General features: G+C 56.1%; 1 protein-coding gene across 1 annotated transcript in view; it reads right to left on the reverse strand.

Annotated features, from left to right (window-relative positions):
- Positions 1–13,025, reverse strand: part of SULT2B1 (sulfotransferase family 2B member 1) — a 48,165-nt gene that overhangs the window by 22,839 nt on the left and 12,301 nt on the right. Inside the window, exon 2 of the mRNA XM_006160194.3 lies at positions 3,273–3,415. Within this exon, the coding sequence (XP_006160256.1) occupies positions 3,273–3,415 (143 nt within the window). The remainder of the gene's footprint in view (positions 1–3,272; positions 3,416–13,025) is intronic.

Below are 13,025 nucleotides of genomic sequence, written 5' to 3' on the forward strand. Positions count from 1 at the left end.
CACCAGGCGTGTGTGTGTGTGTGTGTGTGTGTGCCCAAGATCCCAACAGGAGAATGGAGGAGAAGGGATTGTGGCATGGCCATCCCCCCTGGGGGGTGATTTCTCGCTTTCTGTCTCTTTGTCTCTCTCTGTCTTTCCAGCAAGCACATGCGCCCTATAGCAAAAACATCTCCCCCCCCAAAAAAATTATTCTATTTTAACTTTATTCATTTTCTTTTTAAAAATATTTACTTATTCATTTATTTATTTTAATTTGACCAGAGATGCAGAGAAAGAGGAAACTGAGAAAGCAAGCCACCAGGTCTGGGACTTGAACCGTGTTTGGCCATGTGGGAATGTCCAGCACCTTAACCACCACGCCACCTGCTGGTCCCTATTTATTATCATTTTCCAATTTGACCAGAGAAAGACACAGAGAGAGAGGCAAAGTGAGAAAAGAAGCCACCAGGTCCGAGACTCGAACCATGGTTGGCTAGTGGGAGTCCAGCACCTTTAACCACCATGCCACCTGCCTGCCCCGGGAAGTCCGTCTCTTCTGTATCTGAAACCTTCCAGAGGGTTCTCTTTGCACTGCTAGTAAGGTTGCTATAGACCCTCACCTTGGCTCCAAAAGGATGTGTTCCCTCCAGGCTCACCCCACCCTCTCCCTTGCAGCCTCCACTCAGCCTCCCTGATCTGGAGCTCCCTCAGACCCCCATGCCTCCCCCCACCACGCCAGGGCCTCACACATGCTCCTTCTCTGTCCAGGGCGCCATCTGTAACCCCATCACCACTCAAACCCTCCACGAGTTCCACATCTCAGAGCGGACATGTCCTCGCAGAGAGCCTCCCTGACTCTGCAGACCCTCTCTTGTCATCTCTACTCAACTCCCTCTGCACCTTCCTTTGGTGAGAGTGACCCTGACTCTACCCGGTAATGTCAGCAATTGTGGGTTTAAATAAAGCCAATAGGGGGCTGGCAGGCGGTGTGGCTAAGGGCGCTGGGCTCCCACATGGCTGACCACAGTTCAAGTCCCGGACCTGGCAGCGTTCTCATTCTCTCTCTCTCTTTCTGTCCCTTTCTGGTCAAGTTATAAATAAATAAAGTCAAATAAAATAATTCGTTATATATATTTTTAAAAATAAGCCAGTAGCAATACAGATTAAGCAGTCCTAATCTGAAAATTCAAAATCCCAAACCTGAAGTGCTTGGGCCAGCAGGTGGCGCAGAGTTAAGGTGGCTGGTTTGCACACGGCCGACGTGATTCAAGTTCTGGACCCACTGACTTGAAAAATGGTCCAGGTGCATATGCGTGCTGGCCAAAATCCCAAGAGAAGAATGGAGGAGAGACTGCCATGTGACCATCCCTCCTGCGGGTGTTTGCTCACTTTCCCTCTCTCTTTTTGTCTCTGGCTATGTGCTCCCTATAGCAAAAATAAAATAAAATAAAATAAAATAAAATAAAATAAAATTCTGAACATATTCAAGCACCTGCTTGATGCCACAAGTGGAAAATGACACACCTCACCTCATGGGATGGCTCTCAAACAGTGTATAAAAATTCAGCTCTAAGCATAAAGGGTATAGGAAACGTAAGTGAATTCTGCGTTTAGACTTAGGTCCCAGCCCCAAGATATCTCATTATGCATATGCAAATATCCCCAAATCCAAGCACATGCAACATCCAAACCACTTCTGGTTCCAGGCATTTCGGATTAAGGATACTTGACCTGGAAAATATTAGTGACTGGTAGGTACACTGCTATGAAGAAAAGGAGGAGGCTAAGAGGACAAGGAGAGACAGGAGCTGGAGCCTGGTCACCAGGGCTGTCCGGGAGGGCGTGGGTGACTGCTGACATGGGTATGTGGGGATATCAGGCGGTTTTAGGAAAGGGGCTTCCCGCAGGGGCCCGGCCAGTGCGAAGTCAGGCTCGCCCAAGCTCGCCCAAGCTCGTCCAGGCTCTTTTCCCGTCCTCCGTCCTCCTCCCCTCCGCGTGCCCTTCTCACCCCACCCCTCCGCCCAGCCCCGGGTACCTGACTTGGGGTAGGTGATGATGAAAATGTCGTCGTCCCGCACGTCCGTGGCGCTCTCCGCCAAGCTGACGCTCTCCGGTGAGTACAGGCCAACGGGGAAGGGGACGCCCTTGTATCTGAAGTACTCGCCTGGCAACTTCTGGCTGTAGGAGGGGGAGACGCCATGAGCTGGAGGGGAGGTGGGCGCGGGAGCCCTCGGGCCACTGTCTCAAGCCCTGGCCGGAAACTTCCGTTCTCAGAGCCCCGCCTCCTCATCTGGAGAGTGGGGATGGTGTGCCAGACGCCCACGACAATGTCACAGCAGTCTCATAAAGGAATGACCATCATTATCCCTATTTTATGGATGCAGAAAGCAAGGCACAGCGCGGCTGAGTGAGGTGTCGCAGCCGCACAGCGGGCGGGACGCAGATCCTTCTCCGCAAAGTGGGGCTAAGTGCTTCCCACGCGTTTACTCTGCACTTTCCGGGAGACGCGAAGGCGCCACCCCATTTTACAAACGAGGAGGCCACCGAGGACAAACAAGTCAGGTGACGTGTTCACACCTGCACCGCGACAGAGCGGCCGAGCCCACGTGCAAAACCCAGACTCTGAGTCACGGCTGAGTCACCGCAACGCGGGAGCATCAGTCAGCGCACAGGCTGGGCGGTGCCGTGGGGTGTGAAAAATAAAATAAAATAAAATAAAATAAAATAAAATTCTGAACATATTCAAGCACCTGCTTGATGCCACAAGTGGAAAATGACACACCTCACCTCATGGGATGGCTCTCAAACAGTGTATAAAAATTCAGCTCTAAGCATAAAGGGTATAGGAAACGTAAGTGAATTCTGCGTTTAGACTTAGGTCCCAGCCCCAAGATATCTCATTATGCATATGCAAATATCCCCAAATCCAAGCACATGCAACATCCAAACCACTTCTGGTTCCAGGCATTTCGGATTAAGGATACTTGACCTGGAAAATATTAGTGACTGGTAGGTACACTGCTATGAAGAAAAGGAGGAGGCTAAGAGGACAAGGAGAGACAGGAGCTGGCGCCTGGTCACCAGGGCTGTCCGGGAGGGCGTGGGTGACTGCTGACATGGGTATGTGGGGATATCAGGCGGTTTTAGGAAAGGGGCTTCCCGCAGGGGCCCGGCCAGTGCGAAGCCAGGCTCGCCCAAGCTCGCCCAAGCTCGTCCAGGCTCTTTTCCCGTCCTCCGTCCTCCTCCCCTCCGCGTGCCCTTCTCACCCCACCCCTCCGCCCAGCCCCGGGTACCTGACTTGGGGTAGGTGATGATGAAAATGTCGTCGTCCCGCACGTCCGTGGCGCTCTCCGCCAAGCTGACGCTCTCCGGTGAGTACAGGCCAACGGGGAAGGGGACGCCCTTGTATCTGAAGTACTCGCCTGGCAACTTCTGGCTGTAGGAGGGGGAGACGCCATGAGCTGGAGGGGAGGTGGGCGCGGGAGCCCTCGGGCCACTGTCTCAAGCCCTGGCCGGAAACTTCCGTTCTCAGAGCCCCGCCTCCTCATCTGGAGAGTGGGGATGGTGTGCCAGACGCCCACGACAATGTCACAGCAGTCTCATAAAGGAATGACCATCATTATCCCTATTTTATGGATGCAGAAAGCAAGGCACAGCGCGGCTGAGTGAGGTGTCGCAGCCGCACAGCGGGCGGGACGCAGATCCTTCTCCGCAAAGTGGGGCTAAGTGCTTCCCACGCGTTTACTCTGCACTTTCCGGGAGACGCGAAGGCGCCACCCCATTTTACAAACGAGGAGGCCACCGAGGACAAACAAGTCAGGTGACGTGTTCACACCTGCACCGCGACAGAGCGGCCGAGCCCACGTGCAAAACCCAGACTCTGAGTCACGGCTGAGTCACCGCAACGCGGGAGCATCAGTCAGCGCACAGGCTGGGCGGTGCCGTGGGGTGTGAGTAGTGACGTCACTGGTTACCAGGCAGATTAGCGGTTCCATGTCTGCGTCTTGGCTCAACTTCTTTAAGTTACACCTGCCTTTTTAGTGCCTCATCTCTGTGAGTCTCGGTTTCCTCATCTGTACGTGAGCATAACTGTAATCTCTGCCTCAAAGTTTTAATCTTGCTTGGGGATTAAAAGGAATGACGTAGGGGCCAGCAGGTGGTGAGGTGATGGAGGTGTTGGACTCCCACATGCCAACCACAGTTCGGGTCCTGGAGCTGGTGGCTTGCTTTCTTACTCACTCACTCACTCTCTCTCTGGTGAGTGTGCGTGCCCTATGGCAAATTTTAATAATAATAATAATAAGAAGAAGAAGCAGGGACCAGCAGATGGCATCATGGTTATGTCATGATGGACTCCCACATAGTTGACCATGGTTCGAGTCCTGGACCTGGTGGCTTAAACACACTCCGGGCGCATGTGCGTGCGTGCTCAAGATCCTGAGAAGAGAATGGAGGAGAAGGAATTGCAGCGTGGCCATCCCCCCAGGGGGTGATTTCTCGCTTTCTGTCTGTCTTTCCAGTGAGCACACATGCCCTATAGCAAAATCCTCTCAAAAACAAACAAACAAACAAACAAACAAAGATGTATCTTGAGGCTGGCAGGTGGTGTGGTGGTTAAGGGTTCTGGACTCCTCCCACATGGCCGACACAGTTCAAGTCCTGGACCTGGTGGCTTGCTGGAGAGCGACAGTGAAAGAGAAAATGAGAAGTCACCCCCTGGGGGGATGCCCACGCTGCGACCCCTTCTCCTCCATTCTCCTCTCAGGATTTTGGGCACACATGCACATGTGCCCGGCATGATTTTTCAAGCCTCTGGGTCTGGGACTTGAACGGTAGTCAGTCATGGGCGAACCCAGCCACCTTAACCACCACACTACCTACTGGCCTCCCCAGTAGGGTCTTCATGCTGCGTTGTGCCCCGGCCTTAGCCAGCCTGAGAACACGAACGTGTGTGTCTGCCGTGCTCAGGGATGTCCCTGGACATGAACTCGGGACCTCTGCATGTGGGCCGGCCTCTAAGGGCAGTCACCATTTGGCCTCCCAGTGAGTCTTTGATCTCACCAGCAGCTGCTTAAGGAGGAGAGCGCCTTCCTTGTTTCCAGTGATAAGGAGAGACCCGCGCCCTCCAGGAGTCCCTCAAATGGTCGTTGGTGGGAGATACAGGAAGGCGGCTCCAGTCCCTCCAGACCCGGGGCGTGGGCCTCCCCCCAGGGGGCCAGTGCAGGTGTGAAAGGGCAAAGGTTACCAGGACGCAGTGAGGGCGAGTGACAGAGCGCCTGCCATCTCCTTTCACACTCACAGGGCCTCAGCTCCGGCCAAGGTTCCCAAGCCCAGGCCCACCCACCGCGGCAGGGCCCAAAGCATTGCGCCCGCCCTCTGAGCACTGACCACCAGCAGCCCACACCTGATGGCCGGGCATGAGTGGGGTAGAGCCAGGAGGAAAAGGGGTTCGGGAGGGGAAGCGATTTGACCAAGCCAAACGGCAAGTACCGAAAGGAGGGGACCGCACCATAGTGCAGCAGTTAGGCACTGCACAGAAGCTGGATCCCATAGGGCCAGCCAGGGTTCAAGTCCTCGCCCAGGCCGGATCCTGGCGGGATGGAAAACTGGAGGAAGGAGAGCTGCGGAGTGACCAGGCTGCTCCTCCCTCCTCTGGCATTAAACAAGCAAGACACGGAGCAGAGGCAGTGTCTGCACCAGCCCCGTCTTCCCCAGGCACCCACACTCCAGCCGGAGCCCCGCGCCTCGGGCTCTGCTCCCACCTCCAGGCCTTTTCAGCTGCCAGCGAGCCGGCTGCCCTGGGCGCGGGGCTGGGGCCGGAGAATGGCGCTGTGGCCTTCTCCCCCTGCCTGGTAACCAAATCTGCCTCTGGGGTGACCTTCTTCTCCCCCGGTCACGGGATCGTTCTGTTCCCGGAGAACACTTCTGGGGCCTGGCATGCAGCTGTCGCTCCATTTGAGCAGAGGAATGAAGAGGACATCTGGGGGGCGCGTGACCCGCTATGGGAGGCACGCTAGCCCAACCGTGTCGGAATGACGGTGATTGGGGGGTCTACACAGCCTCTGGGGGCGACTGGCCCGCCCTGCCTGGAGACCCTGAAACCTAAGAGCCCCCCGGGGCTTGAGCCTCCTACTTTTCAGCTGCACGGTCCACTGGCCCTGCCGGCTCCTCCCTGTCCCCGCTCTCTGACCCAGCCCAGGCCTCCCCTTCTGCTCCCCCCCCCCACATGGCCTCGTGGGAGGAGGCCAGGGGAAGGCTGCAATGCAAGGACCCTGTTGGGAGGGGTCTCTCTTTCTCTGTCTCCCTTGCTTGTAGAATAAACAAACAAACAAACAAACAAACCATAAAAGCCTCCGTTACCGCTGCCTGGACTGTTGCAGTCACCTTATTGGTTGCCCTGCTTCCATCCTGGCCCTACCAGCCCATCCTCCCCGACCCTTGCCCCAACGCACCAGGCAGCCAGAGTGAGCCCCACAGAGCAGGCTGAGCGCCTGTCCCTCCATGCCCACCTTCCTGTGGCCCCATCTCCCTCACGGTAAGAGCAGAGCTTCGCCGCCACCTGGAGGCCTCTTGTGACTGTCCCTGCGTCCCCTCTCTGCCTCTGCCTCCTGTCCTCCGCTCCCTCACTGCTGTCCTGGTGTCGGGCACAGTCCTGCCCAGGGCCTCCCCATGACTCTCCTCTGTGCCCTCCACTCAGCCCACGCTTCCCTCACCTCGTTCAAGCTTTGCTGTCACAGCCCGTGGGCGAGCTCTCCCTGTGCCCTGTCTGCAGGAGACCCTGGCCCTGTGTAGACCTCTGTCCTCCCATCGCCCGCCTCCTCACAGCTCAGTTTCGGGTAGGGTGCTGGCACCACCCGCCTGTCTTCTCAGGTCCAAGGTAAGCTCCACGAGCTCGCGAATTGCATTCCTTTGATTTTCTAGAGAGAGATTTTTGCTATAGGGTGCTGGCACTCACTGGAGAGACAGAGAGACAGAAAGCGAGAAATCACGCCCCCCCGGGGGGGATGGCCACACCGCAATTCCTTCTCCAGTCTCCTCGCTGCACCTTACACACGCACACACACGTTCCTGGTATGAATTTTAAGCCACCAGGTCTGGGACTTGAACCGCAGTCAACTATGTGGGAATCCAGTGATTGAACCATTATGTCATCTGCTGGTCCCAGAGGATTAAATTAAAAAAAAATTTTTTTTTCTTATGCAAGTGAAGGAGACTGACAGAGAGCTAGCACCCTCAACAGGGTCCCGACACCACGAGCCACGCCCGGCCCCAGCCAGCCCTGGAGAGGTCTCAGGGAGTGCACATGCTCAGGCAGGTCTCTGGGCGCGAACCCAGAACCTTCCTGTGTAGGTCAGCCTCACAGTGTTTTATTGCTGTGCCAACGTTTGGCGCCCTGGTTTGCGCGTGCGCGTGTGTGTAATTTATTTTCATTCCTAGGGGGCACACATGCTCATCAGAGAGAGAGAAAGTACCCCCCAGTGGGGTGGGTCACACTGCTATCTTCTTCCCTCTATTCCTCACTCCAATCAGAATTTTGGACACACACACACACCCTGTGTGGTTTTTTATTTATTTATTTATTTTAATTTTTGTTTTTTAGGTTTTTGCCATAGAGCATGTGGTCTTGCCAGAGAGAGACAGAGAGAGACAGAACATGAGAAATCAACCGCAGCAAGAATGATCAAGCTGCCAAGTTTAGGACTCCAGCCATGGTTGGCCATGGGGGAGTCTAGCGCCTTCGCCACCACACCACCTGCAGGCCCCACGCTGCGTGTTTTTAAGCCACCAGGGCCAGGATCTGAACCGTGGTTGGCCATGTGGTTGGCTCCCTCAACAACTGTGCCATGGGGCCGGTCCAAGTCCCTAAATTTCTTGAAAAGTTGGACCCAGCAGACGGCATAATGGTTACGTCGCTGGACTTCTGTGGTAGGCAGTTAGTTAGCCGTGAGCGGGCAGCCCTAAGAGCAAAGCGAAAGGCTCCCCTAGCCCCGGGCGCTGGGAGGGCGAGGCAATTTGCCATCTTCCTTTCTTGGGGCGTGAGGGAAGCGCACAGGGATGGTTCGTAGATTTTTCTCTTATCAGAAAGACCTAAGCAAGCATTTTGGTCAATGCCCTAATTCCCATTAGGGCAATGGACTCACTGGGCAGTCTAATTGGGGCAGCCTGGCTCACACTGGGCGAGCGCGATTAGGGGATCAAGTTCCTCATTCTTTACCTGTGAGGAAGGTGCGCAGGTGCAGAAAGGAACGTGTGGGTTCAGATTTAATGAAGGACATAGGCAGCGTAAGGGGCCTCCCACTAATGAATATTCATGACCTCTAGTAATAAAAATAACGGTGAACTAGTACCAAGCGCCGTTGCCACCTGGCAATCTGCCCGTCCAAAACCCTTTTTGGGTGCACTTCCTTTCTTTCCTTTCCTCTCGTTCCTATTAAACCTTCTTTTCTACCTACTTCATTCGTGGTTGCGGTTTTCATTTTGCGCCTAGGGACAGATCTCTAATTTTAGTGATCTGGACCCAAAGAACCAAGGGCTTCACAACGCAGCTCGACGCTCTCCCATCCGTTAACAAGCCCACATGGCTGACCATGGTTTGAGTCTTGGACCTGGTGGCTTGAAACTCACGCTGGACGCATGTGCGTGCGTGCCCAAAATCACAAGAGGAGGGATGATGGGTGGCCTTCCTCCCTGTGGGGTGCTCTTTCTCTCTCTCTCCTGCGGGCACGCAGGGCAAATTGAAAAAAAGAAAATAGCTGTCCATCCCTGAGCCCCTGGAACCTGTGACTGCGCTCCATGGCGTGTTAAAGGGGACTAAGTGGCAGTGAGTGTGGAAGGGTCTAGGGACCCATGTCATCACAGCAGCCCTTGCCAGAGGGAGGAGAAGGCCGGAGGTCGGGGAAAGACAGGGCAGTGGAAGCAGAGGGCAGACAGGGGAGAGAGACTGGGGACCCTCGTGCAGCTGGCGTGGAAGATGGAACAGGGGCCGTGAGCCACGGCCGCAGCAGGAAAGGCCAGGAGGCCGCTCTCCCTTAGAGCCCGGGACGAGAACCCAGACCTCTGCTGTGGCTTTAGCCCAGTGAGGTGGCTTCACACGTAGCCTCCAGAACGAAGCGAGAACCCTGGTGTTGTTTCAAGCCACTCAGCCCATGGCCACTTCTTGAGACGGTGCCAGGAGAGGGCAACAATGACATCCGCAAATGACAAAGCAGTAGAGACAGAGACCGGCTCGATGACCGGGGTTGGGGGCAGCTAAAGCCGGGGACAGGTGTGACCATGGGAGAAGGCCAGGGCCAGGTGGGGGCACGGCGGTGAGGCTGGCCCTGGTTTGCACCCCGAGACCTCCCTGAGCAGCCGGTGTGTGCATACCATCACCGGGGCTGGCTGGCGCTGGATCGTGGTGCCAGGACCTCACTGGGCCTGCCTCTCCCTCTCATAGAAGAAAGAAAGAAACTTAAAAAAAAAGAAAAAGAAAAAGAAACAAAAAAAGAAGGAAAAAGAAAGGGACGATGCGAGGGAGCTGTGGAGCCGGCCCCATTCCAGATCGTGGGGGCGGTGGTGACCCCACAAACGGTGCTAATATTCCTAAAATAGGGCCGAGGTCAGCCCCCCAGACGGCTACCTTTAAGAGCCATGCTCCTCCAAATGCTTAACACTCACTAGCCGTTGTTACAACAAAAACTGCTCAGCCAGCGGCCAGCGGACGTCCTGCCCAGGGCTGTGCAGAGAAGCCGTCCTGACCCCGCCCCTCCAGGGACTGCCAGCTCTCCAGAGCTCTCTGGGCTCCCTTGGAAAATGAGCAGCGATGGTGGGAGCGTGGCATTGAGACCACCTGTGTGTCTCTCTGGCTCATGGAAGAAATAAATGAATTAAAAAAAAATAAAAGAAGCCTGAGGACAGGGCTAAAATGAAAGACGTCTAGCTGGGTCTGGGGCTGTTGTGATTTTAGAGAAGTGAAATCAGGGAGGAGCCTCTGAGGAGGTGATGTGTGAGCAAAGACCTGAAGGAAGGAGCCGCGTGTGGGTATCAGAAGGGACAGTGGGTATGAAGGAGGTGGGAGGGTAGACCCCCGGGATTTGGGGGCTGTATGGGGCTGGGGCTCCCCCTTCCAAGGATACCACCGGCAATTCGGTGTCTCCGCAGCCAGGCCTCACGCTGACTCAGGATCTGGCGCCCTCAGTCAATCACCAGTCACCGGGGAGCGTTGCCCAGACTCTCCCTGCCCGATCTGGGTTGGCGGCTGCCCCAGAACACACCGTGCAGGGCCCAGCCTTGGCAGGCTGCTGTGTCCACCAGGAGGTCCTTCCTCACCTCCTGACCGGGTTCCACTCGGCCCCTCTGGGCGCACGTCCTGGGGTGACTCGCACCCCAGCAGGGCGCAGTCTCTCGGAGGCGAGACTGGCGCGACCTCTTTGGGAGACGGCCGGTCCCTTCCTTATCTGGCCTGGGTCTTCCCAGATCACCTCGGCTAGAACGGGGGTGCCCGCCCCACGGACAGCGTCACCCATCTCAGCATCGCCTTTGCGTTATTCACACACTTCCTTCTTCCACGAGTGAGAGGCAGCGAGACAGCACCCAGCAAGGCTTCCCTCCGCCTCTCGCCCCAGCCTCAGCCGACCCGGGCACGGCACGCACCCACGTGGAGCGAGCAGAGAGGTCTTCCCGTGTGGCTCAGCCTCGCAGGGCTGCACCGGGTCCCTCTCTTCCTCTCCTTAGAGCTGTGTTCCCTGGGCCAGCCAGAGGCGCAGAGGCTAAGCTAGATCCTACATCCCTGACAGATTCGAGTCCCAGGCCTGGCGGCTTAAAGAACATCCCAGGCTGGGGACCAGCAGGTGGCTGGTGGTTGAGGTGCTGGACGGTCCCACATGACTGACCACTGTTCGAGTCCCAGGCCTGGTGGCTTAAAGAACATGCCAGCATGTGTGCGCGTGCCCAGTAGCTGGGTGGGAAGGAGAAATCGTGAAGGGTCTGCAGCATGACCATACCCCACTTTGGGGTGCTTGCTCTCCCTCTCTTTCTCTGTCTCTCTCTCTGGGTGAGTACAAGCATCCTTAGACAATGAAAAAAGCGAAGCCAAATAACAAGCCCTGTCAGTACTCAGCCAGGAAGGTTGAGGGTGAAACTTTCTTTCTTTCTTTTTTTTTTGGAGAGGTTTTTGCTATAGGGCGCATGTGCTCGCCAGACAGAGAGAGACAGAGAGACAGAAAGCGAGAAATCACCCCCCAGGGGGATGGTCATGCCGCAATCTCTTCTCTTCTATTCTCCTCTCAGGATCTTGGGCACGCACGCACACACGCCCGGCGTGAGTTTAAGCCACTGGGTCTGGGACTCGAACCGCGGTCGGCTATGTGGGAGTCCATCGACATAGCTATTATGCTAATTGCTGGTCCCTCTTTCTTTTATTTTTAAGGGAGATTTTTGCTATGGGGCAAGTGCCCTTACCAAAGAGACAGAAAGCAAGAGATCACCCCCCATGGGGGCTGGCCATGCCACAATCCCTTCGCCTCCATTCTCCTTTCGGGACTTTGGGTACGCACACATATGCACCAGTGTGAGCTTTAAGCTGCTGAGTCTGGGACTCAAACCACAATTAACTACATGGGATTGCAGAGACACAACCATTACACCAGCTACTGGTCTCTGATAATACAACTTTGAAATGGCATGGTGGTTAGGACACTGGTCTCCCACATGGCCGGCCATGGTTCGAGTCCCAGACCTGGTGACTTATCTTAATTAAGTAAATAATTTTTAAAGGAGAAGGACAGACAGCTGCGTAGGGAGGACGGGCCGCTCAGCGGCAGAACAAGCACCGCATTTCGTGTGTGGGGGAACCGGTCCTTCGTGTCATTCTTCCACTGTCCTCGGTGTTGAAAATTTCGTGATCAAGGGCTGGGGCAGGGCGAGGGTGCTTCCCCAGCAGGGTGTCGGAGACGACACAGGGAAAGGCGTGGTGGGTCAGCGAGGCCGGCTGCGACGCGGCGTTCGCTCTGTAGGAGGCAGCTCAGCACAGGCCAGGCGGCGCAGCGACAGAGACCGCGCAGACACCTGCTGGCAGAGGTCCGACGGGGTCGCTGCGGGGAGTTCCCATGTGTGCCTTTCTGCGTGTCTCAGGTTTGCGTTGTGGACACGGTGGCAGTGACTGCCCCATGCCCACTTGGCTGGCGGCATCGGAGGCCACTCAGGGGACTTGAGAGCCACGGGTGAAGACGGCAGGGCCTGGGGCCTCCAACCACATGACCAGGAGGCCCCACGTGGCTGGGGTGGGAGCCTGCCACCATTTTCCACCGAGCTGAGCCCCCGAATAGGGGAGATGTTCCTTACATCGGCTAGCCTGTTCTTTTCTTCCTTTTCTTTTCTTTTTCTGTCTTTTGCCAGAAGACATATCACTTAGCAGAGAGAGACAGAAGGAGAGAGAGAGAGAAGGGGAGAGCCCCCCCATGTGACCAGGAGAGACAGACGCACACAGAGACACCCCACCACACCGGGTGCCACTGCCAGGCCCGGGATTCAAACTGTGGCCACATGGGACACTGCTCCCCTTAGCCACCAGCCACAGAGCCACTGCCCCTCTTTCTGTCACTGTCAGGAGGTGTGTGTGCTTGCCTAAAACACAGAGAAGGAGAGGAGGAAGCGCCCATGGGGCGTGGTCACCCGCAACCCCGGCACTTCCGTTTCTCCATCCTGTGCCCGGCGTGTCTTGCAGGCTGCTAGGGCTCGCATCGACCGCGGCGGCCCTCTGGGATCCGGTTCCCTTAGCTGGCACAGGCCCGGCCTCGCGTTCACATCGCTCTCCTTCTGGCCCTGCCCTTTCTCTTCCTGCCCCGCCTCCTCCCTGCCCCCCACTCCCCCTGGGGGCGCCTGGCCAGCTCAGCTCAGCGGCTTGCTCACCCCTGCAGATCAGTCTGCAGCCATCTCATTCTTCTTTCCTTTCTCTTTTGCAAGGGATTATTTTATTTAACTTTATTTACTTACTTATTTTAATTTGACCAGAGGGGGACAGAGGGAGAGTGAGAGAGAGCGAGAGAGAGTGCGAGAGAGAGAGAGAG

This window comes from Tupaia chinensis, unplaced genomic scaffold, assembly GCF_000334495.1.
Source record: "Tupaia chinensis unplaced genomic scaffold, TupChi_1.0 Scaffold000673_1, whole genome shotgun sequence".
In the NCBI taxonomy this organism is placed as follows: Eukaryota; Metazoa; Chordata; class Mammalia; order Scandentia; family Tupaiidae; genus Tupaia; species Tupaia belangeri.